The following is a 26,645-nucleotide window of genomic DNA, read 5'->3' on the forward strand; positions in this document are numbered from 1 at the left end:
GCACAAACAGCGATACAATAAATTTTCACTCTCTTCGCTTCGATGTGAGGAGTGATACCTCTCTCCCCATTGACTATCTGTGGCGGAGCTTTCAGGTGCGCATCCCACAGCAGGTGCGTTTGTGTCGTCACCACGTAGTTAGAACTGCCAGGAAGGAAAAGATTTCCTCACTTAGTTACCATGGTCTGTTCGAACGCAGCGGAGCCACTTTTAGTCCAGTTTTAGCGTCTTGTTTTGTCCGGTTTAGCGGTTTTGTTCGGAGCGGGAGCACCGGAGGACGGCAGGTGGAGAAACATGGGGAAAAATGAAGAGGACAGACCGGACTCCGAATACGGTGAGTCGGCATCGCCCGTTAGTTTCCACCGACTACGTCTTTTCAGGGCAGGTTCACGCTGCATAATGTTCAGAGCATGTAGACTGAAAGTAGTAATATTTTAATTTACATAGCAGAAAACTAAATTGGATGTCAGGGTTTATTTTGTATTGAAACACCAGTGGTGGAGAAAGTACCCAAACAATGTACTTAAGTAAAAGTACAAATAAACAGACACAAATGTACTCTAGTAAAAGTAAAAGTACCACATTAATATTTTTACTTGTGTAAAAGTAAGAAAGTACTGGCTTTTAAAAAATACTTAAAGTATTAAAAGTAATACTTGCTAAATGTATTACCTAAAGGCTAATGTAATATAAGTGTACCTATCGTATTTAATTTTAATACATCAGTAATGCGCCACTTTAATGAACAATCCTGCAGATAATAAAGAATGTTTTAATGTGTTTATTCTCTGTGACACAGTTTAAATTTTAGATTTGTGATTTCAGGGATGGCCTGCTTCACTCTACCATTCCTTAGTCATTTTCAATAAATTATAATATTTATGAAAAGCTCATATACTTAAGTCAGCTCACAAGTTAAACACATCATACATATTAATTTTCCACAAATTGTAATGATGATTAGCTCACAGCTAATGAAAACAGGACATTTGATTAGATTACAGAGCAATAAAAAAAACTTAATGCAGGAATGTGGGTCTAATTAAAAATATGTTTAATACCTGAGGCTCGTTTGTCAGTGAGGCTTGTCAGTCAGCCTCACTGACAATCGAGCCTCATCGGAACTTTACCTCGCAAAAGTTTTGCGTTTGTCTATTTAGTACAAAGTGTCCGCCTTGCTCTTCTAGAATGAGGGTCTAACGGTACTTTATGGCTTTGCAGTGGTTCAGTGGACCTGTTCTCTCGCCATTGATTACTTTCAAACTAACAAACTAATTTTAAAAAGCGCAATGCGACGTGGATGTAACGCGACGCTTTGCACTTGACGTCACTCTCTTCTATGAACTCCGCTCGCTCCGCCATGACGGACGTCAAAAAATAACCAGTGTGCTTCGGCAAAGCCTGTCAAAAACACACATCTGGTAGCCTAATATTGCTTTTATTTAGTTGATTTCGCAGTAAAACTGGTCAGAGGGTGCTGCGCGGTCGGCTGCCCAAACAGACAAGGATAGAAACCAAACTTGTGATTTTATTGTATAACGTTTAATGATGAGGAAAGATGGCGGCGATGGGTAGCAGCCATTAATCACAACGACTGTCAGTCGGTGGTGTGATTGCGGATTTGCAGCGAACACTTTTTACAAGGTAAGAAGACTAACGTTCAAATACTTTATAAGTAAGTATTATTAGAAACATATCAAATTTCGCAGTATGGAGAACTGCGATTCTAACCATCAGTAACCATGGAAACAATGTAGCCTAGCATGTATGGAAAAAAAAACTGGTAGCTTTTCATCTTTTGTACGTTTTTAATGCTGCTCCTGTCTAAGGGGAAACGCTGTTTATGACATACTGATATAAATCATGTGGTGTGAATTCAGGTGGAGTCGGTAATTTTATAAACACGTCAGGAAGGAGGAGCTACGGGTCGGTTTCTAAGCTAGCTGTTTCAAACTTTTGTAAATACCGCCGTAAATACACCAACCAGGTGTGTTACGTTCACAGACAAATTAGCTCGACTCGAACAAGTAAAAGCCACGAATAAAATGGCAAAAAACAATTTGGGAAAACAATTTGCTCTGTTAAATACTCCCATTCCTCACTTCCGACATCCATCATGGCGCCTCGAGTGATTAAGTGACGTAGTTACAAAGAGTCAATAGAAATGTAGTGAAGCAGAAAGTACAAATAAATACTTGATGTAAAAGTCGAAAGTACCCGCCTTTAAATCTACTTGAGTAAAGTACAGATGCATAAAAAAATTTACTTAAGTATAGTTACATCCCATCACTATGAAATACTCCATTAGATTTGGTACCTGCTTGTTGTTTTTGACCAGAGAGAACAGAATGATTATAGAAAAGCCCAAGATAGAAGGTGAGATGGGGAAATGAAACTGAGCAGTGGCAGGTTTAACATGAATGCATTCCCACCTTCATATTTAGTGTGTTCACATTTAATTTGTTGCTATATTCTCTACTCCAAAATGCAATGTAATTAAATAATTCCCTTTAACTTGACCAAGATATAACCACTTAATTATTTGCTTGATTTTGCAGAGTAACCTCGAAAACATGTTTGATAGAGGTGGTTTTCTTTCAGGTTGCACTCAGACTGCAGTGAAAGGTTAAAGTAAAATCCATCCTTTTTGTCCATTTGAAAGAAAAAAACAATGTAATTAAAAGTCACTCAGCCAGTGTATCACTAAATTTGTTTGACACATGGAGTCGCATTAATAGAAGGTCCCACTTTCAGAGATAGCTTACCTATTTTTACTTTAAGTCAAGATATTCTCCATTGTTTTTTAATTATTCGTAATATTATGCTTGTAATATCAATTTATTGAAATTATTCGGCGAATATTTTTGCTATTTTAGCTTGTGTAAGACGAGGGCAGCTTTAAATTAATATGAAAAAGTGGAAATTTGTCACTCAGCTAAAGTTGATATTTGTCCTGTTGGTGCAACTTTTTTTTTTAAATTAAATATATTCAGAATAAAAATTGAACCAAAAAATAATCCTAACTATTGTTTTAGAAATGAGTGAAATGTTAAATTGTTCTCAATTAAGTGGAACAAGACGTTTTAACTTTTATAATATGGGAACAATGTCTTGCGGTTTCACTTTTTCATCAGAATCAAGGATAAAAAAAGTAAAAAAATTCTGTTTTTATCGAGTAAATTTTTGACCTTTCAAACTCAGAAATGTTCGGGTTTTTTTTTTTGTTTTTTTTTTCTGGAACATTTCTGAAATTATTCTCAAAATTAATTCAGCATATATTTTACACAAGTAAAAGTAAAAAGTAGCTGTCCAAAAACTTACTCGAGTAAGTACAAGTTGCATTTAAAATTTAATCATCAGATGGACAAAAATGTAGTTATGTTGGCATTTTAAGTATTTCTTAGATAAAAATGAAAATTATTCATATAAATAGCAAAGACTATTTTTTTTCTAAATAAATATCTTTCAAAATCAAACTTAGTTTTCAAAACTTATAAATGATCAGACACACATGCAGGCAAAACTGCATGTGTGTCTGATTTATTTATTTTAATAAAAACAAATTTATTCTTTGTTCAATGAAGTTTCTCACAGTGAGTAGAGAATCCAGAGATTTTACTCAAGAGTAGCGATACTTTATAATAAAGTTGCTCAAAAAGTTATTCAAGTAAATTTAACTGAATGTTGACTAATTATTATCATAAATTTTACTAAAAATTGTACTGACTGTTACTAGTAAATAAAACCATAACAATACAGATTAAAGACAAAGAGACGCAGTGAATAAGTGTTTAACTTTACAGTTTTTCTTCTGATTTTCAGCAGGATGTGATTTTGCAAGGTGTGTCTTTCTAAACTGGTACTTTACTGGACTGTATAGAAAATGACATGCTTGTTTTCTTCGGTAATTTACGTCATCAAACTCCTCTTAAAATCCCCAAGATGGTGCAACCGTGCGAGTTAAGGAGTACTGATAAGATAACTTATGATTGAGGAAATGTGAAACATGACATGAAGAGTTATTCATTTAGGAAATAAGAAACAAATCTTTGAGTTCATAAAAACACACACATGTACTATATGTGTTTTAAATAAACTTAAAGCAAAAACAGTTGCAATAAGATTAGATTATAAATTCAAAAGGCAGGTTGCAATAACTTGAAAGGAATTTAGAGTGAAATTATCACAGTTTGTGGATCACAGTAATATCAAGCAAATATTTAATTTAACTTTTCATCCAGTTGTGCTAAATTGATCTATAGACGGCTTAATGTAGCTTTTATAGAGTAAAACAGGAGTACATTTCCACCTGAAAATGTCTAGGAAAAAATGTGCTAAAAAATAGAAACACAAGAAAATTATGTGATTAATCTTAGAAAATTTCTACAACAAACCAGTGATACAAACCAGTATCATTGAGTTTGAAAAGTTGAAAATTTACTAAAAAAACAAAAATAAACTAAGAGATTATCTTAGATTTTTTTTTAGGAAAAAATATTTAAATGTATGAGTATGGCAAGTTGAAATTTTACTAAAAAGGAAATTATTAGGCTAATTTGTAAAAAGTTGAAAATTTACTAAGAAAATTAAATTTTGAGATTAAACTTAGACATTTTCCAGAATAAAACTAGATCACTGAATTTGAAAAGTTGACAATTTTCTAGAAAAGACTCAAACTTTGTGATTAGCCTCAGAAATTTTCAAGGAAAAATGGTAGAAGATTTGCTGGATAAAAACTTTTCCTTTTCAACCTTAATATTGATGAAAAAGGTCTAGTTGACAATCTGCCAGTGGAACTAGTACCTTTTTCCTTTACTATAAAAGTTAAAATGAAGATATGTCCACTTGAACTAGACCGAAATTACTTTGTGTTTTTGCAGTGAGAGTTAGATTTTCAAACACCAGCAGGTGTTTTTATGAATCAATGAATTGATGTGCAGCTCTTATTAACCAATCAGAGGTCAGAAAACACAAACCTGCTTATTAAAATCTCAACAAATCGTTTGTAAATTAGCCCTGAAGCTTTAGGACGTGTGTTTGCAGGGAGGATGAGACGGAAACGTATAAAGTTAAGGCGTCTCTCTGCACTTTGATCCTCTATTGAAACTCTCAGGACAGCAGAGGGAGGATCAAACATTTACTGGAAGAAGAAATGTTTTAAGCTGACCAATGATGCGGCCTCCAAGCGTCTCTCTGGAAACTGATTCTTAAATATATCTGCATTTAAAAATCAAATTAAAAACAACAAAAACGACCCACATAGTATGTAACCAGTATAATCATAAACATTTTAATCTACATTAGATGCTGTTTTAAGCTTACACTTCTCAAATCATTAGCTATATTAACCATGTAGCGATATAAACATACTTTCTTTACCGTTTCAGCAAAATTTCCAGTCAGATTATTAACTGTCCATGCAGGATTTAAACAGGAAATGGATCCAAAGGACAGAAAATAACTAAGCTAACTTAACCTTTGCCATCTTAAAGTACCAACGGTGTTTTAAGACATACAAATATATTTTCTTTCCTCCTTTCTGCTGTAGCTAATGCTAAATTTAATGCACTGAGAGATTCTAACCTTGCATACAAAATGTGTTTAATGAGCTGAAGTTATTTTAGGTGTCACCTGGATATTTACCTGCGGGGAGGGTTTGTTGACTTTTTCACAGCTAACTGTAGCACGAAACAACACAGACAAGGGTCAGTTCCCTCAGGTTCCTCTTCCTGAAGCTTTTAAGTTTTATTTATTTTACTTAAGAGGCCAAAACGTATACACATTTCTAAAGTTGTATTGTTAGGAAATCAGTATTTTTAGTGCAGCAATTAGAAGTTTTCTGTCAAAATGTGACTGAGAGATCCAGTCTCCAAATATCTGATGTTCTGGATTTAAAATTTCGACTCCAAAACGGTGGTGATCAGTAAAACGGTCTGTTAGGGCCAGTTTAGGTTACATTTTTTATTACTATTAGTATTTGTAGATTTCCACCAAAAAACTTGGAATTTTAAGATCAATTTCAGAAATTTTCTAGAAAAAACAAGGAAATAAGAGTTGATTTTCTTTTATTTTCTTTGATTAACCGTGAATAACTAGCAAAAGTGTTTTTAGGAGATTTGTGAAACACAGTTTGAAGATGGAACTCTGTTAATTGAGGAATTTTTGTAGAATAAATTTACCATTTTTTTTTAATCTTAAACGTAAAATACACATAATGTTTTTTGTATTTTTTATTTTTTTTGGTTTAGCTACTGCTGAGTGTGGTGTTCTTTCATCAGTTCAGCTTTTTTTGAGTATTTGTACTCCGATTAACAATCAATTACTAAATCAGTGGACGATTATTTCAATAATTGATTAATCTGATTGTTTCAGCCCTGAATCAGTTGAAGCAGAACAATAATCCAAACCACACCAGCTACTTCTGAATGGCTTAAACAAACCAAAAATAAAGTTTTTTTGATTGGCCTAGTCAAAGTCTGGACTCAGAGTGGGTCAAATTACTCCACACAGAACTGAAGCATGTCCGAATCTCCACTTTTTTTAAAATGAGTCAACTCTRCTAACATGATGKTTGTGTAAAAATGAAGCTCATATTCTAAGTTTATTTGATTCTTGAGGACATTTGGTGGCAAAATGTACATAAAGTCTCAGACTTGAGCCCTGTTGAAGAATAAAACAATAAAAATGACATTAAAGCTGTTTCTGAGCCTCTACCAGCATGTTGAATGATAGATGTTATGTAAAAGTTATTATTTTGTCTGTAAAAAGGTTTTTTATTACATGGGGGGAAGTAACACTATTTCTCTTATGACAATATTTAAATCAACTTGGTTTGATAAACTTTTTCATCCTCTGTCCTGAAATCAGAGCCTTATTTTTCAAAATGTCTAATCATTACACACATTTAGTATTTCTGTAACTAGAAACTCAAGTCTTTCCTCCTCAGTGAAGGTCACTGATCTCTGATTTCAGCTGTAAAAATGCTCTTCAGTTTGACTGAGATCCAAAGTCCGCAGGTTTTAAAGCTTTTCTCTCCGGTTTTTACAAGGACATAAAAAACTTGAATATCTTTTATATCCGTGGGAGGGGAACACGGTGAGCGAGTGTCATTGTTTACTCTAAACACACACCAGACTGTGCAGAACTGAAATATGAAGCTCCGTACACAAAGCAACGTCAGTGGATAAGTTTATATTTGTAATTATTTCCTCTTTGCTTCTTCAGAGTGTTTTTTTTTTATTTTTATTTTTTTACTTTTTTATGGACCTTTAACGGAGAATAAAACAGAACTTGTACTACTTTAATCAAAATTTACTTCCTTTTTGATTGGGGGCGTTTTAAAACCATACTGTGACTTTTTTTTTCACCCTGATAACAAATCCAACCTCAAAATCGAACATGGCCGCCGTACATATAACATTTAGTAGACAAAGTAGAAATACTTTGCACTTTTGACTAAATCTTTTTCCCAATCAATATCATACAGATTCATGAACAAACATGTTGCTTTAGTGTTAGAAAGTACATTATTATTATAATTATTATTAGCTTGTATTTACTTTAGTTCACAGAGAACATAAATTAACAAATCCAACTGGTTTCCATCCAGAGACTGAAACATGTTTGAGTTTTGATCTCTAAAGTGAATGAAATATTGCAAATTTGTACATATTTGCCAAACTACTACCAACATTTCTTCAGAGTAAAACTGAAATCAACCAAAGTGCCACCAGTGGTCCCACAGTATGACGGCTGTGGATCTACAGATTGTAGTACTTAAACTTTGATCTTTCAGACTTTTGTCCCTCATGGCGAAATCTTACTGTAAATCTTTTTTCAGTCCTTCATAAAAAATATTTTATGGGTTGTATAATTATGCATTACATTTTTATTTATAAGAGGCAAGCTCCATCTTGGTAGGCAAACGCAGATGAACTGCGGCACCAAAAAGAAAGGATATTCACATTCTTGACCAAAGTACAAGAGGAATATATATCAGCAAATTAGCTGCTGTTGGGTCGACCCGTATGAGACGGATGTGGACAAACTGCCTCAGATCTCATGATATGACACAATTCAATACTTGGTGAACATGAAGAGTGTGTACAACATGGGAGGAGCTTCAAGGCCTGAAATCTGTAGATGCATAAAATCAATGATTATGTGAATAACAGGGTTCTGGTGGTCGGCAGAGTAAGTTCAAATAGTAACAAACACGTAGGCTACATGTCGGTCTTGGCTAGCAGATAAAAGCTACATTAGTTAAGCTAATTTAGCTAGTTGGGGTGAAAGTACTACAGTAAATATCACTGATATTTATCCTAGTTTTACACAGAAGTGGGTAGATTGCTCAAGTAGTTGTAATGTATTTAAATTGTTGTTTAAATTCCTTGTGGGCTTTTTTTTTATTGTTGTTGCAACTCCACAGCAACTGTCATGACCGCTAGTTACTGATACCTACCAAAATGGCTGTCAGCTCAGTATGACGTCACATAAGAACAATCTGTTCAATGTGGGGAAAGTCGCAGAACATCTCCAATCCAATATGGCCGCCTTGCATATAAAATTTTATCAGAGCTGTAGTAAAATTAGTTCTTGTTTTTTTGTGCCGTCTACCAAGTGGATTTCATGCAAGTCTGCTTACTGGATTTGCTTATCTTTTCTATTTTTAGTTTTTATATCTGGCGGAACGTGACTCCTAATTATTCGTGAAAAAAAACACAATATTTGGTTTTACAACTTCCTAATCCACTTTATTTATAGCTTCTGTTATATCTTGTTTGTTGTGTTGGTTACAAAATAAAATTTTAGTTCGTCAGTCTTTGAGTTAAACATTATTATACCATTATCAGTATAATACTTGAAAATCGTCTCAAAACGACAATATTATCTTTTATCACGGTAACTCTAGGGACAATTATTTATCATCCAGCAAAATGTGTTATTTTGACAGGACTATATGTTGCTACTGAGTTTGTTTTGAAGTAGAAGATGGATAATTTTTTACTAGCCTGTATTTGTAGCCATTAGCTTGGTCACTTAGTAAACAAACCAGAAAAATCTCTGGTTTCCAAAAAGTTTCATATTTTCTGAGGTAAAACTCACTGGATAAGTAGCCAATTTATTCCCAGCTACAAAGCAAATATCAAGTCTCTTCCAAGAACCACTTCATTAAATTCTAACAAACGTCTTTTGAGACTTCCCTCCCCAGTGGTGACATTTTGACCCTGACAAATCAGCCTTAAAACTATTTGTTTCAGGTTGAAACCTAAGAAGTTTGCTTGTAGTTGTGAATCTAAGACGTTCTCAGGCTGCACCTGCATGGTTTGCTCTGAACTTCCTGCATCCTGGTTCAGTATTTGCATCCTACTCGAAGCCTCTGGCACATTTCGGAGAATAATGTTGACACAGTCTCCATTCACTCCTATTCAAATCGGTCCCAGTGGAGGTAATTACAGCGGAGCTGCAGTAAGAAACGCCACTCCCTTTGGAAGAACAACTTCATCATCCTGTGTTTGCATGAATCAGAGAAAATTTCCACCTGCTGCTTTTGGTATTGTTCGATAAAGACCCGTTCAGCGAGTTTGGTTTTGCAGTGAAATGATTATCAAGACCTGCTTGTATTTGGTATGAGAAAAAACTCACTCAGCAGGTTTTTCCTGCACACTAACCCAAGGCAGAAGCTAACTCAGCTCGTTAAAATAAACATTTCTCATTATTCTGTTGAAACCAGGAAATGTTTGTGACACTCTATGCATGTCCCACATTCAAATGATATTTAGATTTCAGTCCGCGTGAGTGCAGCGCTCTTTAAAACGCTCTGCACCTGTAAAGCATAAATATGAAACTCACCGTTTATTCCAGGAAGCAAGCATGACTCCTCACAAACTCCTCAATGGTGCATCTCATGATAAAACGGGAAACTCAGTTTTGAAATTCTGTTCAAAAAGTAAAACTCTTAAATTATACATTAAGTTGTAATAATGGCTTACAGTAAATGAAAACTCAGTTTGAATGTTGCGTAAGGTCAATAAAAAAACCATTAAAGTTTTAATGTTATGGCCGGACTGTCATGAGTAACATGCCTGATTTTACAAGTCGTAAAAATGTTAACAAGGTCGTTAAAACGTTAACAAGGTCATTGCCAAAGAAAGCCGTCTGTCCAGAGACCTGAAAAGTTGAGTGGAAGAAAAAAGTGTGCATAAGAATTGGCCTTGATTTGTGAAACAAAGCCCATATTTATGCAGCCAAACTTATTTAAACTTATGAATTAAGAGTTTAATATTTTAAAACCTTTTCATTTAATTTACCAAACAATATTGAAAACGATGTGTAAAAAGATAAAACAAGTAATTTTTTACCATAACTTAAATGCAGCTTAAGAGAAACTGAGGTTTTAAAAAAATTAAAGGTGTCAGTTTATGGAACAAACAAATAAATGGATGTTTTGTGTATTTTTTGTTTTGTTTGTATTTGAAACATGTCTAATAGTCTTCAGAGCGGAATAGGTGATTTTCTTTTTATGTGACTTTAGAGCAGAAATCGTACCTTATTGTCAGGACTGAGCTCAAGCGATCAGACTGCAAATATTTCCCTCTGTTCCCATTTCCACATTCAGTAATCAACAGCTTCTTGATTTCTAACATAAATTGGAGTTTTGAATTTTACAAGATCAAAGAATTTCAGTACATTTAAAAAGTAATGGATTTGTATATTTCCACTTTATTTTAGTGTCCTGGTTGCTTTCTTTTGTATTGCATACAGCAGCCAAAATACACTTTTTGTTTCAAAATGCAGAAAAGGATAACACTGGAAAGTGTGTCCAGATTCTGGAGAGTACATTTTTATTTTACGTTTTATTTCATACACGTAATAATGAATATGAATGTAACAAAAACAAAAAATCCTGAGTCAGAAGGAGCAGAAAGAAGAATAAACTTATAAACGGTGAAAACACAAAATGTTACGAAGTATTTTTGGTTTAGTTTCTGGTACAAATATCTTAGTTTTGTCTTATTTCAAGGGTACTAATTTAAAAGTAACTTTTCAGCAAGAATTAGGAGCTAATTTTAAGTAAATGATTCCTTAATATTAATGAAAAGTATTAGTTTCATTTTCAGATTATTTTACTTATAACAAGACATTTTCCTCATGTTAATAAGTTAATTTATCTGCCAATAAAACAAGTAGTTTTTCATCAACATTAATGAATTGTTGACTTAAAATAAGCTCCTATATGTTGATAAAAAGTTACTTTTAGGATAGTTTTGTCTAATTTCAAGTGTACTAAGACATTTGCACTAGAACTAAAAATACTTGGTGCGTTTCGTGTTTTTGCAGTAAAACTTTAACCTTGAAATGTATCTTGGTTAAAAATGCAAGTAAATATTCTGACATGCTTTAAAAAGTTTTCCTTACTCAGTTCCACAGTAACTTATTAACCCTGAAAACTCAAGGAAACACTTTGTTTTAAAAAGCAACAGGAAGTTGTTGTTTTTTTCATATAGACACTGATAAACATTTCTGTCCGTTTCCTTAAGGTGATTAAAAGTTCACAATGTCTTCATTGCTACTGTTTACTTGATAATGACCATAAACAGTGACGTCCCCTGATTAATGTTTAATGACTGTTTTCTGCTCCCAGGTGAACCGACTCAGTTTGACCCAACCTTTGATGGACCCATAAAGAAAAGGTGAAACTTTATTTATTTTATTTTATTCTACTCTGATGTATTCAAATTCTTCCTGACTTTTCTTAAATTTTCTCCACAGAGGATGCACGGATATAATCTGCTGTATTCTGTTCATGGTCGTCATCCTCGGCTACATCGGCGTAGGAATCTTAGGTGAGTGAACCCAAAAGATCCAAAAGTTTCTGGAACAACTTCCACTGTTCATGCAGAGCAGTTTTCACATTCAAATTCAAAAAAACTTTGTGTTGTACTTAACATCTTCTATTGCAAGAAAGTTATGTTATACTTTTATAATTACACCCTGATTAAAAATAAAAAGTTTGCAGTTTGAATCATTCTTGAATTGTAGTTGGGGGGGCCACACAAACTCAGAGCAGGGGCCACAAATGGCCCCCAGGCCACACTTTAGACACCTCCAATGTAGAGGAACAAAGATGTGATGCACCAAAAATGCTTAATGGAGTTGGTTCCTCTCTATTTTAAGGGTTCATTCACGTTTAGTTCACTTTAGTCCAACTAGTTCATTTCTGTAAAAGTTTGGTTCATTTGAAATATGTGAACCAAAAAACTGAACTCTGGTCAGCCTACAAACCTGGGTCTCAGTTCGGTTAATGTGAACTCTGATGCGGTTTGACGCATATGTGAACATGAAGCGCACTGGAGTCCTCTCCAAAAGCAGGAAGTGGACTAAATCACAGGGAATTCTGGGTAAATGCAACCAAAACGAACAAGAGTCTAGAGCTAGCAGGAAAAATGGCTCATAGTATTTTTTACCAAAGACAATAGAGAAATCCTAAAGCCACTAAAATCTGATGCTAATCCATTTTTGTTTACATTTTGTGAAGAAGGAAGTTGTGTTCATTTCTTCTTCTGAGGTTTTCCTGCTGTTTCCTTCAGGAGGCTTTGTATTTATTAACGAGACATGAAAGACTTATGAAACTGGAGCAGGAAGGATCAGCAGGGCAACGGGGCGAATGGAGGACAAGGAAGCAAACTAACAGTATGAGGAAGGAGCAGAGAATGCACTGCAAAAACACAAAGTCTATTTTTAGTCTAGTTTCCAGTGCAAAAATCTTAATACACTTGGAAAAAAACAACTAACTTACAAATCACTTTTCAGCAATATATTGGAGCTTGTTTTATATCAATAATTCCTTAATATTGATAGAAAAGTTCTGGTTTCACTGTACTAATATATATGCAGTATAAACAAGGCATAAAATACTTGATAACGTTTTGAGTTTTTGCAGTGTAGGTGCAGAAGGGGGTGGAAGAATGAGGGAAAGATGGAAGATAAACAATTTAACTTATCTTGAAACTAAACAAACAATAGACAGAAAGAAAATCAATAGTAAAGGAATCCAGATCTAAATGTATTAACAGGAGATAAGAATAAACTAAAACTAAACACAGAAAGGAATTAAACTAATGAGGTAAGATAAACAAACAACAAAAATGACCAGAACAGAAACATACTGTAAATGTAGTTTATAAAAAATCAGAAAAGCGAGCTACACTGATCTGTATCTGTTTTGGAGTTTATGTTTTGGACATACTAGAAAACACTGATTTCCTTTCTTTCTTTGAACTGTTTTAAGTGTTTCCCTCTCATCTGTGAATGAAACTTCCTGTCATTGTGCAGCCAGCAGGTCTTTATTTCTTTGTCCTCAATCTCATTCCAGCACTCAGGGCACATTCTCTTATCTAGAGTCAATACATCAGACTGATTAAGCAGGTTATCTGCTGCCACAATATGTGTGTCAACCTTACTTCCACTGGAAACGTTTCAAAATCACTGATAATCGAATTTGGATTTGCTTTACTTTTGCTAACAAATCTGTCAAAGGTGGAAAAGTCTGTGGAAATGTTGAGAACAAACAAACCGCAGGGGTTTGATTTAGGATCAGATTTTGACCCAATAAGTCCAGGTATGAACTGGTTCTAGTTGTGTTTTTGTTTACTGTATGTGTGACATGGAAACTGGGAGCTGGTTCGTCAAAACGCGAAAGTGCAAGCTGCAGTGCCCCCTGGTGGCTGGGCTGGGTTGGGGAAATTAAAAAAACTGCTGCAGCCACATTAAATTTTCCGATTTTTGGGTAATAATTTTAGATTTAGATGTGGCTTTAAACAAACTTTGATTTGTTTCTTTTCTTTTTCTTTTTTTGTGTTGCTGCCTCCCTGCCAGGACTCCTTTGAAAAGGATGGTTTTTAATCCCAGTGGGTTTTTATCCTGGTAAATAAAGGCTAAATTTAAAAAAATGTTTAATTTCTTTGTTTTTCCGTTTAGCTTGGCTCTACGGAGATCCCAGACATGTCCTCTTTCCAAGGAATTCAACCGGTTGGTTCTGTGGCATCGGACCCAACAAGTAGGTCCTCAATGTTTTCATTATAATTTTCTAATAATGCAGCAGCATTCCCAAATTTGTCACATTACAAACACAAACTGCAATCTCTTTCATGTGGCTTTTATGTGACAGACCAACACACAGTAATGCAGAGATGTGAAGTAGAAACAAACTGATGGTTTTTAATATTTTCTCACCAATAAAAACCTAAAAAGGAATTGCATATCTCTCTTCAGTAATACTCAGTGGAGCCACCTTTCACTGAGTAAAATTTAATATTATACAAAACTGATTTATGTAGTACTATGGAGTACTAGGGCCACACTAAGAAAATAAAGAAAATAGAATTATGACAATCATAAAATTATGAGAATAAAGTCATAATATTTAGACTTTATTCTTATATTAGCAAATTTTATTCTTGTATTATGACTTTTGTCTCGTAATATGACTTTTTTCTCATACGAGTTTATTCTCATATTATTTAGTCTTGAAATATTACGACTTTATTCCTGTATGACTTCTAATAGTATTATTGCTTTGTTCTTGTAATTAAAAAGAAAAAAATAGTCAGCATGGCCCTAATACTCCATCGCAAAGTATTTATTTACATTATGAAATTGCCATTATTCAATTATTTTATGAAGTTTAATTGTAGTTCTAAATGTTTATAGTATTTTTATTCAAATTAGATAATCCTTTCTTCTACTGCCTGGATTACGCGATACCCGATATGCAAATTAGGTGATGACATCATCTGGTGACTTCTAGAAGGAGCTCCAGTAGCAGTCAGTCTTGCAATAAATCTTTTTAAAAAAGCCTCTGACTGAAGACACTAAAATAATGCAAGCCACACTTTTCAGAGTTTATTTCTTCTGTGTACTTTGTAGAATGCTTTGTTGCTTTAACGTTAATGAAAATACATTGAACTTTATTGTAATCTGTAAAACAAAAAGAAGTGAAAAAGGTTCAGGGGTGTGATTACTATATGGCAGCTTTAAATCTTGTAATAAAACCTGATTTTCTCCTCCAGAGACAAACCACACTTGTTCTACTTCGATATTCTGAAATGTGCGTCGTCTGTGAACTTTCTGGTGACGACTCTGAACGGGTTGCAGTGCCCAACCACGCAGGTACAGACTCCAGCTTTATGTTTGCTATACCGCTGTCTGAATTCACTTTATTTAACACAAAGCTTTTATTTTCCCCCAGATTTGTGTAGAAAAATGTCCTTCAACCTTCTGGGCTGTCAGCCCTCTGGATTATATCCCTGCAAAACCAGCAAAGGAAGTTTTTAATCAAAGCTTATGCGTCCCATCATTGGACCTGAAAACAACCGATTTGGTGAGCTACAGCTTTTTGTTGCTTCTGTTTTACCATAAATCTGAATTAGTTTATTTAAAACTGTAAATTATCTTATTTTTAGAGCGTTTCAGAAATTGTGAGCAAAGAGCTCTGTCCTTTCTTCCACATACCAACAACCTCAGGTGAGGAAATATCTTTGATTATTCCTGTGTACGACAGAGTAGTAAAGTCAAGCCAAGAAAGATAAAACAGAAGAAAATTACAGAAATTAATAAGAGAAAATTACAAGAATAAAGTCATAAAATTGTGTAAATAAAGCCACAATTGTAGCATAAACTCATACAAGTTAAAATAACACCTGAATAAAGTTATATTATGAAAATAATGTCTTAATATTATAAGAACAAAGACGAAAATTACCAGAAAAAAGTCGTGGTAATACGAGAATAAACTCGTGTTCCAAGAATGAAGTCGCAGTATTAAGATATAAAGCTATAATGTTTTGAGAATAAAGTAATGTTACTTAAATAAAGTTGTAGTAATACGAGAATAGGGGCTGCACAGTGGCGCAGTTGGTAGAGCTGTTGCCTTGCAGCAAGAAGGTTCTGGGTTCGATTCCTGGCCCCGGTCTTTCTGCATGGAGTTTGCATGTTCTCCCTGTGCATGCATAGGTTTTCTCCGGGTACTCTGGTTTCCTCCCACAGTCCAAAAACATGACTGTTAGGTTAATTGGCCTCTCCAAATTGCCCCTAGGTGTGAGTGTGTGTGTGCATGGTTGTGTGTCCCGTGTGTCTCTGTGTTGCCCTACGACAGACTGGCGACCTGTCCAGGGTGACCCCGCCTCTCGCCCGAAACGATAGCTGGAGATGGGCACCAGCAACCCTCCCGACCCCACTAAGGGACAAGGGTGCAAGAAAATGGATGGATGGATGGATAATACGAGAATAAAGTCAAAATAACAAGAACAGAATTGTAATATTTTGAGAATAAAGTCACAATATTACCAAAATAAAGTAATTTTAGTAATAATACGGGAATTAAGTTTTAATTTAACCAGAATAAAGTCGTATTGAACACTGCAGCTGATGTGTTTCCTTACTAGTAAAATAGATATAAAATATAAACACAGGATGCTCAGCATTCCTCAATTTATCACAATTATAAGTCTCCTTTTAAGATTATAACGTTATATTACGACTTTATTCCCACAATGTTATGACTGCATCATCTTGTTTAAATATTAACCAGTTTTACCAACTTTAAAAGACAAATAATTCCCCTTTATTCAGATCTCTCTCTTCTTTTTTCAGCGTTGGGGAGATGTTTCCCCGACATCCAGAAACTAGCTTCAATCCCTGGCTTTTTCGCCAACACGCCGGGTTTGCCGAGCTCGATTAACGAGACGGCGAACCTCATCAAGAACGGCACTGGGTAAGACACAAACCGCTAACCGTGAAAATGTTTGCAGCACCAACAGATGGTAAACCTCAGCTTTTCTCTGCCTCCTCCCTGCTCCTCATCACCAGCTCACGGTCAGTGGTTGTGAGTTTTCATCGGCTTTAGCGTAGCAGCTGGGTGGCGGTGGCTTCAGGGACGCACGCCGGCCTCTAGACGCCTCGCAAAACATACTAGTTTCAGGCGCCGTAGTTTGAGTCTGCTACTTTAATCTGATGATTAAAGGAGACTTTTTAAAGTCCGTCTTGTTTTTTGTGTCTGTTTGAAGGAGAAATGGGTTAATGTAGAAACGGCTCTGTAGTGTTTAAGGTGTTTGTTCCTGGAGAGCTACTAATTCAGAGGCAAAACGCCTCAATTCAGCTCTGCAGAGGGTAATCAAGATGCAGGGTGCTTGAAATCCTTGAAATGCTTCAATGTCAATTACGTCTTTTCAAGGTTTGGAAAATGCTTGATTTCTGTATACAGTCCTTGTAAGTGGTTGATATTCAAACTGCACAGTTTGGTAATAAAATGCAATTTAACGCTTTTAAAAAGTAAATTTGGATTAACTTTATTTACAGGTGAGACCAGATGTTTTCAGAAATCTAATAAAAAAAAACGCAAATTTTTTTTTTCTCTCTGTCTGAAGTTAAATCAGACTAAACTTGTTTCAGGTAAGTTTTATGGAGCTAAATCGGGGCCATAAAGTTAGCTCAAAAATGTCTGTTTTAAAACTGGAAAAAATTTCAAAGCTACTTTTTTTTTCATTTTTAATAAAAATGTGCAAACTTGTTTTCAGGTGAGTTATATGGAGCTAAATTAAAAAAATGTCTGTTTTGAAACTGGAACCAAAAATTTGAACTGAAAAAATGTAAAAATTACCTGTTATTCTTGTCTTATTTTTTTCCGGTTTATTATTTTTCTTGGTTACAAATCTTTTATTTTTTTCAGTTTCAAAATTATTTTCCACGTTCAAATCTTCTTTTTTTTTTTTTTTTTTTTTTTTTTTTTAGTTTAAAAAAAAATTGCAAACTTTATGACCCCAATTTAGCTTCATATAGTTCTAAAAAACCCAAACTTCCCTTGAAAATGCTTGAAAAGTTATAGAATTTTACTGGAGTTGGTCATTCCTGTTTTAGATGAACGCCGCCATGTCGTCTTTCTTTAGTTCTTGTTAAGTCTTGGTTTTTATCCAAAGTTTGAAAGGAGAGCAGCTCTAATGCAACTTATCTTTGAATTTCTCCTCATTAGAGACATAATCAACAGCTTCAATATGAAAAACGTTGTCCTCCGGATCTTTGAAGATTTTTCATCAGCCTGGCCGTGGATTCTAGTGTGAGTTTTTAGCTGAGCTGCACCAGTTTCACATTTGACCACTTTATGTGTTAGAAATTGTGTTAGACTAACACAGTTTCACTTTCCAGATGTGAGTTAAGCATTACAGGTTCCCTTTAAATGTAACATTTTGTACATTTTGTACTTCCATATAGGTCTCAGCTGTTTCCAGCCATTTTTGACAATAAGTTAACTTTTTTTTTTTTTTGTTATCTGGGGAGAAAAAAGCTGTTTCAAAGACTAAGTCACATTCCATGGCACTGTGCCGTTACCTAGCAACCCCAGTCCGTCACCTAGCAACCCAAGCAGAGCTTCAGCACATTTGTTCAGCTGGTTTTACTGCTGTTTGTGCTGATTCAGTTAATTTTTAAATAACAAAATAAACATTTTATTGCCCAAGATTCTAAAACATAGTATTCCTTTAGTGTATGTTTGATAATGTGTGACAAAAGATGAAACCGCTGTCAGCAAATGGCTTTTTTTGAGGTTTCAATTCAGGAGTGTCGAACTCATCTTTGTTTTGGGCCAAATCAAAATCATTAATGCTCTTAAAGGCACGGTTGTGCCAGAATATGTTGTTAAAACCTGTTTATCAACATGAACTTAAATTATTCGCCAAACTTAAATTATCAATGAATTCTTAAAATTAAATAAAATTATTTAATTTCAGTCCCTCCAGGATTTTGTTTGTGTTACTAATTTGGAAATATTTGCACTTATTTATGACGGTAAATGCGACTTTTTTATCACTCGCTGTATAAATAATGGACTATAATCTGACATCAGATAAGGATGAGGCAGCTGTTTAGTACAAGTAAGAAAGTTTGACAATTTCTGAGAAAAATCTGCAATAAACTCCCAATTATGTATTAACACAAAAAAGTGTGGGTATTTGTTGATTTTGTGTGAATTTCCAGAATAATTCACAAGAAACTGGAGGAACTGATTGACATAATTTGGCAGTAGACGGATAAAAATTACATTGATTTTATGGCCACATTAAAAACAACGGCGGGCCGGATTTGGCCCACAGGCCTTGAGTTTGATACGCATGCTTTAATCGATTACTAAATTAGTAGACAATTATTTGTAATAATTAATTTGTCACAATTAATCCGATTAATCGTTTCACCTGCCGAATTCGGGATTGATGTGACAACCTTTGTAGTTTCCACACATAAAGTAATAAAAACACGGACATAAGGCAACTGGAAAATTACAAATAAAAATTAGAATGAAATAAAAAAAAAAATAATTGCAGTTTTTTTGTTTCACATCATTAATCTTTAGGAGAATTAAGTATTTTTCTTGAAATAAATTCATGTTTTAAGCTTTGATCTCCTGTTGTCTCGTTGGTAACTGGTTTCCTCCTGCTGCTCCTGTCTGTCTAACTGGTTTTAGTGGTTTGGTGATAGCCATGGTGGTCAGTCTGCTGTTCCTGCTGCTGCTGAGGTTCATCGCTCCAGTCATGATCTGGCTGATCATCATCGCACTCCTGGCATCTGGCGCTTACGGTAAAAACTCAGCTGCTTTCATATTTACAGCGCTGTTGTTTTTTTTGTCTTGTAGCTAACGGCTAACGGCACTTTTAAAGTCTTTTTTTCATTGCTGTTGTGATCTTAAGCTGTTTTTCTAAATTTTAGCTTCCGTTTCTTAAGATGCTTTGATTAATCCGTAATTTTCCAACGCAGGAATCTGGCACTGCTACTGGGAATACAATAACTACAAACAACAGTCTGCAAGCATCACTAACATCGGATTCACCTCTAACTTTCAGACTTATCTGCAAGTCCAGGAGACCTGGCTGGCCATTAGTAAGATTAGTTTTGTTTTCAATCCAAATGCGTTTTGTGTTTTCAGTTAATTCTCAGTTTTTAAGAAAATTGTTGACGTTTTGGGTCAGTAGGAACCTGATGAGATCAATAAATTGATGGAAAAGTCTGGAACAAATGACAATAATTGTTAGTTGCTGTTCTAATCTGCTTTTATTGCTAGCATTTACTTTCCTCAGCAGTGTTGTGAATAATTTCCTTAAAAATGTTTTCTGTTTATTCTTTTAGAAAATGAGATTCCCTGAATAAATAAAAAAAGCAGATTTCAAATTACGGGACAAAAGCTACAGTTTTATCAATGATGCTTATTGAATGAGCAGCTGTGAGTGATTGGTGTGGATAATTTCTCTGACCCTCAGTGATAGTCCTCTGTGTGGTGGAAGTCATCATCCTCCTCACCCTCATCTTCCTCAGAACCAGAATCCTGATAGCGATCGCTCTCATTCAGGAGTCCAGCAGGTGAGTCGGATCACAACTGGAAAGCAGTAAAATGGCGGGGAAATAAGCAATAGAAAACCTGTTCAAGGTATAACTAGAGCTATATTTTTTTACTTGGTGCTTGTGCGCTCCATTTCTATTGCTGCCCTGGGTGACTGTCAATAACTGCGTTTCCATTGACCGTCTGTAACCTGTCAATATTCGTCTCAAGTTGACTTCATTGTGTTTATTCTAACAAAAGAGGAAATCAAGATGGTGGTTCACATCAGTCCAGCAGCTTCTGCCCCTATACATTAAATAAAATGTAATAAATAAACTACAAAGCAATAGCTCCCAATGAGCAGTTGGCAGCAGTTAGCATTTTATTTTTAACCCTCTCAAAACAAAGCAAAACATAGCAAAATCAGTCATGAAACACTGTACATGATTCAATTTGTCTAAAATGTATGTTAAAAAATAATATTTGTAAATAAAACACAGAGCTGATTCTAATACCACAGTTACCGACGGCAACAGAAAAAAAGGGGGAGGAGCTGTCAGTTACTGGTTTCTATGGAAACCACCAACTGCCAAGAGCATCGCAACAGAACTTAAATATGGCAATAAATGTCTGGAGAAACAACTTGTTGACTTAACATTAAACATTCAAACAGTAAAAAAAACCAAATTGACAAACTTCACATCTCTAATATTGTTAAAATAAAACCCTGCTACACATGTGATTGCTCAAATTGGAACTACGAAAATAAATCTGCTAAATAGAAACCTGGCAATGTCAATTAAAGAGTTGTTTTTTTAGCATGAACAGGCTTATTTATGTGTGATTTTATACAATTTTATTTATTTATTAAATTGCATTTCTTATTTAATGGAAACACCACATTTGCAAAATTGTTTTTTTTTTGGGGGGGGGGGTTATATTAGCGGAATATTAACAAAGTTTTGTGCATATTTGTAATGGATACACAGCCTGTGTTGCCCATAACAAAACCCTCTTCTGATTGAGCTGCTTCGATTCATGTTGATTTTGTATAAAGATGTTTGTTTTTGAGACATTAACTCCTGTTTATCACCTGCAGAGCGATTGGTCACATGATGTCTTCCCTGGCGTTCCCACTGGTCACATTTGTTCTGCTGCTGGTCTGCGTCTCCTACTGGGGCGCCACCGCGATGTATCCTTTAACTTTCCTGAAGCTAACGGTTATAAATTGCTAAATTAGTTCACTGAATAATCTGTGAATCGTGATAAATCATTTCAGTCCTAAATATTTATTTTCATTTTCATCTTAAAATACCAAAATATCCTCTTTGTTTTGCTCTGTCTGTCTATAATTTTAAAATATCGAATGATTGATGTTTTTATCAGTTACTCAGTACTTTTTACTTGAGTAAAATTTTTGTATGCCCTCCTTTGGCTACTGTCAGTGGAGGTGGGCAGAGTATGAACTCTCACTTGAGTACAACTGCTTCAACATATTTTTACTCAAGTGAGTAAAAATTAGCCGTCTAAGAAATTTCTCAAATAAGAGTAAAAAGGTATTTGGTAAAAAAGTTTACTCGAATACTGAGTAACTGATCAAACATTTAAAAATTAAATCATCAGACAGAACAAAATATAAAGTTAAGTGGAAATTTTGGTATTTTAAGGACGGAAATTACAATAATTCATATAAGTCAAATTCAAGTGAAAGAAAATTAAAATTTCCAAATCGGTTTCTTTCAATATAAAACTTATGAAACTTTAACAAAAACTGCAGGTTTGTGTCTGTTTATGGTGAATTTTTGGTTAAAACATGTTAGTTTTTCATTCAGTGGGTAGAAAATCCAGAAATTTTACTCAAGAGTACAGATACTTCCTGATAAAATTATCCAAGTAAAAGTAAAAAGTACAGCGTAGTGAAAAGTTCCTAAAAGTAAATATTTTCAGAAATGTTACTCCAGTAGCTACATGTAACTGAGTAGATGTAAGTAGTTACTGCCCGGCTCTGACCGTTGGGCTCCAGTGTTTGTTTTGGCTGAACTGGGACCTGCAGATACTTGGCCACGTCAGGAGAGCCCATCTACAAAGTGGTGACTCTAAATTCGTCGCACGGCGGCTGTTCGAGCATCACCGGCAACGTGACCTGCAACCCTCAGGTTGAACCATGACCTCATACGTTTTCAGTACAGGGATAATTTCATCACTAACGTCTCTCTGGCTTGCTGTCAGACTTTCAACTCATCACATTACCCAGGGTGCCCTTCAGCCAGCTGCATCTTCATCAGCTACAACGAGGAAGGCCTCTTCCAGAAGAACATGTTCAACCTGCAGATTTACAACGCGTTCGCCTTCCTGTGGTGTGTGAACTTCGTCATCGCCCTGGGGCAGTGCACGCTGGCGGGGGCCTTCGCCTCCTACTACTGGGCCTTCACCAAGCCGGACGACATCCCCGTGTTTCCTGTGGGTGCCAGCTTTTTGCGGACGCTCAGGTAATGTAAAGAGTTTAGTTATTTAGATTTCTGCGACTGAAAGTGAGATGTAATCCTTTCATTTATAGTTTAGCGACGTTCAAATTATTATTCCTCTAAAGTAAAAGAAATATTAAAGCTCCATCTGACGTTTTAATTAGGTTTTACAATCTGTTGTATGTAAATGTTAGACTGTGTGCTCAGAAAAAGTGTTGTTTTTCTGTTTTTATCTGGAAAAAATGGCCCACCACTCAGAGCGCTGAGGCGTACGGGGCGTCCCAAGAACCTAGTAAAAAAAAAGATAAAAAACTTAAATATAAACCTTAAATGCAAAACCACAATATCTTATCAAGTATTTTTGGTCTAGTTTCTTAAAACACTTGCAATAAGACAAAAATAACTTGCAGGTAACTTTTTGTCAAGATATAGCAGCTTGTTTTAAGTCAACAATTCCTTAATATTAATCTTAAAAAATTTAACACTTCCAAAGGCATGTTATTTTACTTGTAGCAAGACATTTTTCCTGGTATAAATGAAATAATCTGTCAGTGGAGAACTGTGCTGTTACCTAGCAACCCCAGCTGTTCCCAGCTTGTTGCCTAGCAACCCAAGAAGAGCTCCAGCACATTTGGTTAGCTGGTTTTACTGCCATACAATGGCTGCTGGAAAAGACAAGTGTTTTGTTGTTGACGACTTACCATCCAGAAACGACTCACTGCATTTTTTGTCTGTGCAGGAGGCTCTACTAATGCTTTTCAAAGATGCAGAGATTTATAATTGCTCATCTGATTGCAGCCATTTTCAGTTGTGAGTGTAAACGTTGAGTTGGGGGGCGTTGCCAGCAGCAGCTTATTTGTATTTAAAGTGACGGGACGCCCTAAAACAGCTCATACTGGAAGGAGCAGAGCTGAGCAGACTAACATCTCATTATTTAAGAATAATTTGGTGTCAAAAATGTAACAAACATGTGTTGCCCATAAATCTATCTTAACCTGTTCAAGACGTCACATGATTTGATAGATTTATTTAGCAAAATGTTTTACTGTGCTAAACCTAAACCGCTGTGGTCACCATGCCTCCTTTCTGGTTATATTCTCATTTAAACTGGGATTCGTGATGTTTATGCTGTATTGTAGGTTCCATGTTGGCTCTCTCGCCTTCGGTTCTTTAATCCTGACGCTGGTTCAAATCGTGAGGATTATACTGGAGTACATCAACCACAAGACCAAATGTAAGTCCCCTTCAGCTGATTTAAAATGTTAAGATGGGCAATGTGCTGTAAGTAAATAGTTTTAGATGAGAATGAAACGGATTTTTGTTTTTGTTCAAAAGTTTAATGTCTCGTTTCCAGCGGCTCAAAACCCTTGTGCCCGTTTTGTTCTCTGCTGCTTAAAATGCTGCTTCTGGTGTCTGGAGAAGTTTATAAAGTTCATCAACAGGAACGCCTACATCATGGTGAGGAATCAGTTCATTCAGTAACACATAGAAATATCAGATGATACCATGAAAAGCTCATAATGTTTCCTAAATATTTCTTTTTTTTTCGTCAGATTGCTATTTATGGGAAGAACTTCTGCGTCTCGGCCAAAAACGCTTTCAGTCTGCTCATGAGAAACATCGTAAGGTTTGTGCTGCGGTCTCGTTAAAGTGATCAGATCGTTTCCATCCTCTGCCGCCGTTTGTGACGCGGTTCTGGTTTTATGTTCCCTCCTCCTGCTCCTCCTCACAGGGTGGTGGTGCTCGATAAAGTGACCGACATCCTGCTGTTCTTTGGAAAACTGCTTGTGGTTGGAGGAGTAGGTGAGGAAATGGGTTCTGTTTTCAAAAACACAAAATCTTATCAAGTAGTTTTGTTTAGTTTAACATTTAAACAGTTTACTTGAAATAAGGCAAAACTAACTTACAGGTAACTTTTAAGGAAGATGTAGAAGCTTGTTTTTAGAAAATAATTCCTTAATATTGATTTTATTTTTCATGACTTTGTTCCCATGTTATAAATGGAGTTTGTACTTTTTATCATTGTTCAGGAATTATTTCCTTGAAACAAACTCTTATATTTCACAGAAATGTTAATTGTAAGTAAATGATGTCTCCCTGCAGGAACTAAAAATGTTAAGTGTTGTTTATTTTTCTCTTCAGGTGTTTTGTCGTTCTTCTTCTTCTCTGGACGGATCAAACTCCCTGGCAACACATTTCACTCTGAAACGCTCAACTACTACTGGATGCCAATTATTGTGAGCTGATGATCACTCTATTGTCTATCATTAACCACCGAGCTGTATTTTATATCTATCCATGTATGTTCGTGTTGTTTCAGACTGTGGTGTTTGGTAGCTACCTCATAGCTCACGGTTTCTTCAGCGTCTACAACATGTGTGTCGACACGCTCTTCCTCTGCTTCTGTGAGTAAACGCAAATCACAACTCGGACATCACTACTGTACCGTCATCCGTTATTACCACCAAGAAATATCTCTCTAGCTAGCTAACCTTACCTAACCTAGATAGATTAGTTAGCTTGGTTAGCTAGCTGGCCTGGGTTATCTAACCTAGCTTACATAGCTAGGTTAGCTATGTAAGCTAGGTTACATAGCTAGGTTAGCTAAAAGAAAATAACTTGTCATTTAATCCTCCCTGCACGCAGCAAAAACATTAAATCTTACCAATTATTTTTGGTATACTTTTTAGTGCAAATATCTTATTAAACTTCAGCCAAAAATTTTCTGTAAGATATAGGACCTTGTTTTAAGTACATAATTTCTAATATTGATGAAAAAGTTAAATGTTTTGCCACACTGTAAGTGAAATAATCTGCCAGTGGGACTTTTTCATGAATATTAATTATTAGCTCAAAACATGCTCCTGTCTTGCAGAAAAACTACTTGCAAGTTAGTTTGATCTTATTTCAAATATACTAAGATATTTGCACTACAAACTATACAAAAATACTTGGTAAAAATGTGTTTTTTTACAATCAGGGCAATAATTTAATTCAATGAAATGTTTAAAATAATTGCAAATGTAATAAATAAGGCCGACGTGGAAAGGAGGATAGAAAACTGAGATATATGAATTTATTCCAAGACTCCTTTTTTACGCTCATGTTCCAGTACCAGTAGAGGGCGCTGTTTATTACTATAAGTAGCTGATTAAAACTCGACTGTTGTTCTCACAGTGGAGGATCTGGAGCGTAACAATGGATCCCTGGAGAAGCCGTATTTTATGTCCAGAAACCTCATGAAGATCCTCAACAAATCCAACAAACAGGCAAAATGAGGAAGACGTCTCTCTTCTTCTGCTCCCTTTAATTAGCCCGCTGTGCTTTATTCCCCCTCCTAAATACGTTTACCAAAGTTAAAATGCTTTTTGCACCTTTTTAATTAGTTTTTCATGTTTGTGAAATCCTAATATTTACTGTTTAATTATGTGTTTTATTCTATCTGGATCTAGTTTCTGATTTCCACGTTTCTTTTACCTTAAGTGACCTTCTCCAGTTTTTACATCAGTTTGCTCAGATAAACGGCTTTTAATGTAACATTTCAAATCACATCAACTCCATTGTTGTGACTTTTATTTATAGGAAAGAATGCATAGAAAAGTTTTAAACATTTAAAAAAATATATTTTATACACTGTACTGTATTTTATGCATTTGATTGTAATAAGAATTGTACAATAAAATTGTAAATAATGTTTCAGTCTACTGTTAAGAAGCCTTTTCTTTTCTCCGATCTTGAAGTTTTTACATTTAATAACATTGACCAAATCAATCTGTTAGTTTTTCCACATAGACTTGAGCCTTAAAATATTTCATAAG

The 26,645-nt window shown here is 35.1% G+C and overlaps 1 protein-coding gene across 2 annotated transcripts; it reads left to right on the forward strand.

Moving 5' to 3' along the window:
- Positions 1–67: 67 nt before the first annotated feature.
- Positions 68–26,526, forward strand: slc44a4 (solute carrier family 44 member 4). 2 transcript variants are annotated; one of them, XM_008422757.2, is made up of 23 exons: positions 68–334; positions 11,645–11,693; positions 11,773–11,846; positions 13,981–14,059; positions 15,072–15,171; positions 15,251–15,382; positions 15,465–15,525; positions 16,654–16,774; positions 16,870–16,875; positions 18,029–18,112; positions 19,514–19,626; positions 19,804–19,926; positions 20,304–20,403; positions 21,462–21,554; positions 22,416–22,518; positions 22,592–22,851; positions 23,967–24,061; positions 24,182–24,285; positions 24,381–24,454; positions 24,560–24,630; positions 24,970–25,064; positions 25,148–25,232; positions 26,005–26,526. In XM_008422757.2, the coding sequence occupies exons 1-23, from the start codon at positions 295–297 to the stop codon at positions 26,103–26,105; spliced, it is 2,163 nt and encodes a 720-aa protein (XP_008420979.1). In that variant the 5' UTR covers positions 68–294; the 3' UTR covers positions 26,106–26,526. The 2 variants fall into 2 exon arrangements, with proteins under 2 accessions (XP_008420979.1, XP_008420980.1); XM_008422758.2 differs by lacking the exon at positions 16,870–16,875 and having other exon boundaries at positions 69–334.
- Positions 26,527–26,645: the final 119 nt, after the last annotated feature.

This window comes from Poecilia reticulata, linkage group LG11, assembly GCF_000633615.1.
Source record: "Poecilia reticulata strain Guanapo linkage group LG11, Guppy_female_1.0+MT, whole genome shotgun sequence".
NCBI classification, from domain to species: domain Eukaryota; kingdom Metazoa; phylum Chordata; class Actinopteri; order Cyprinodontiformes; family Poeciliidae; genus Poecilia; species Poecilia reticulata.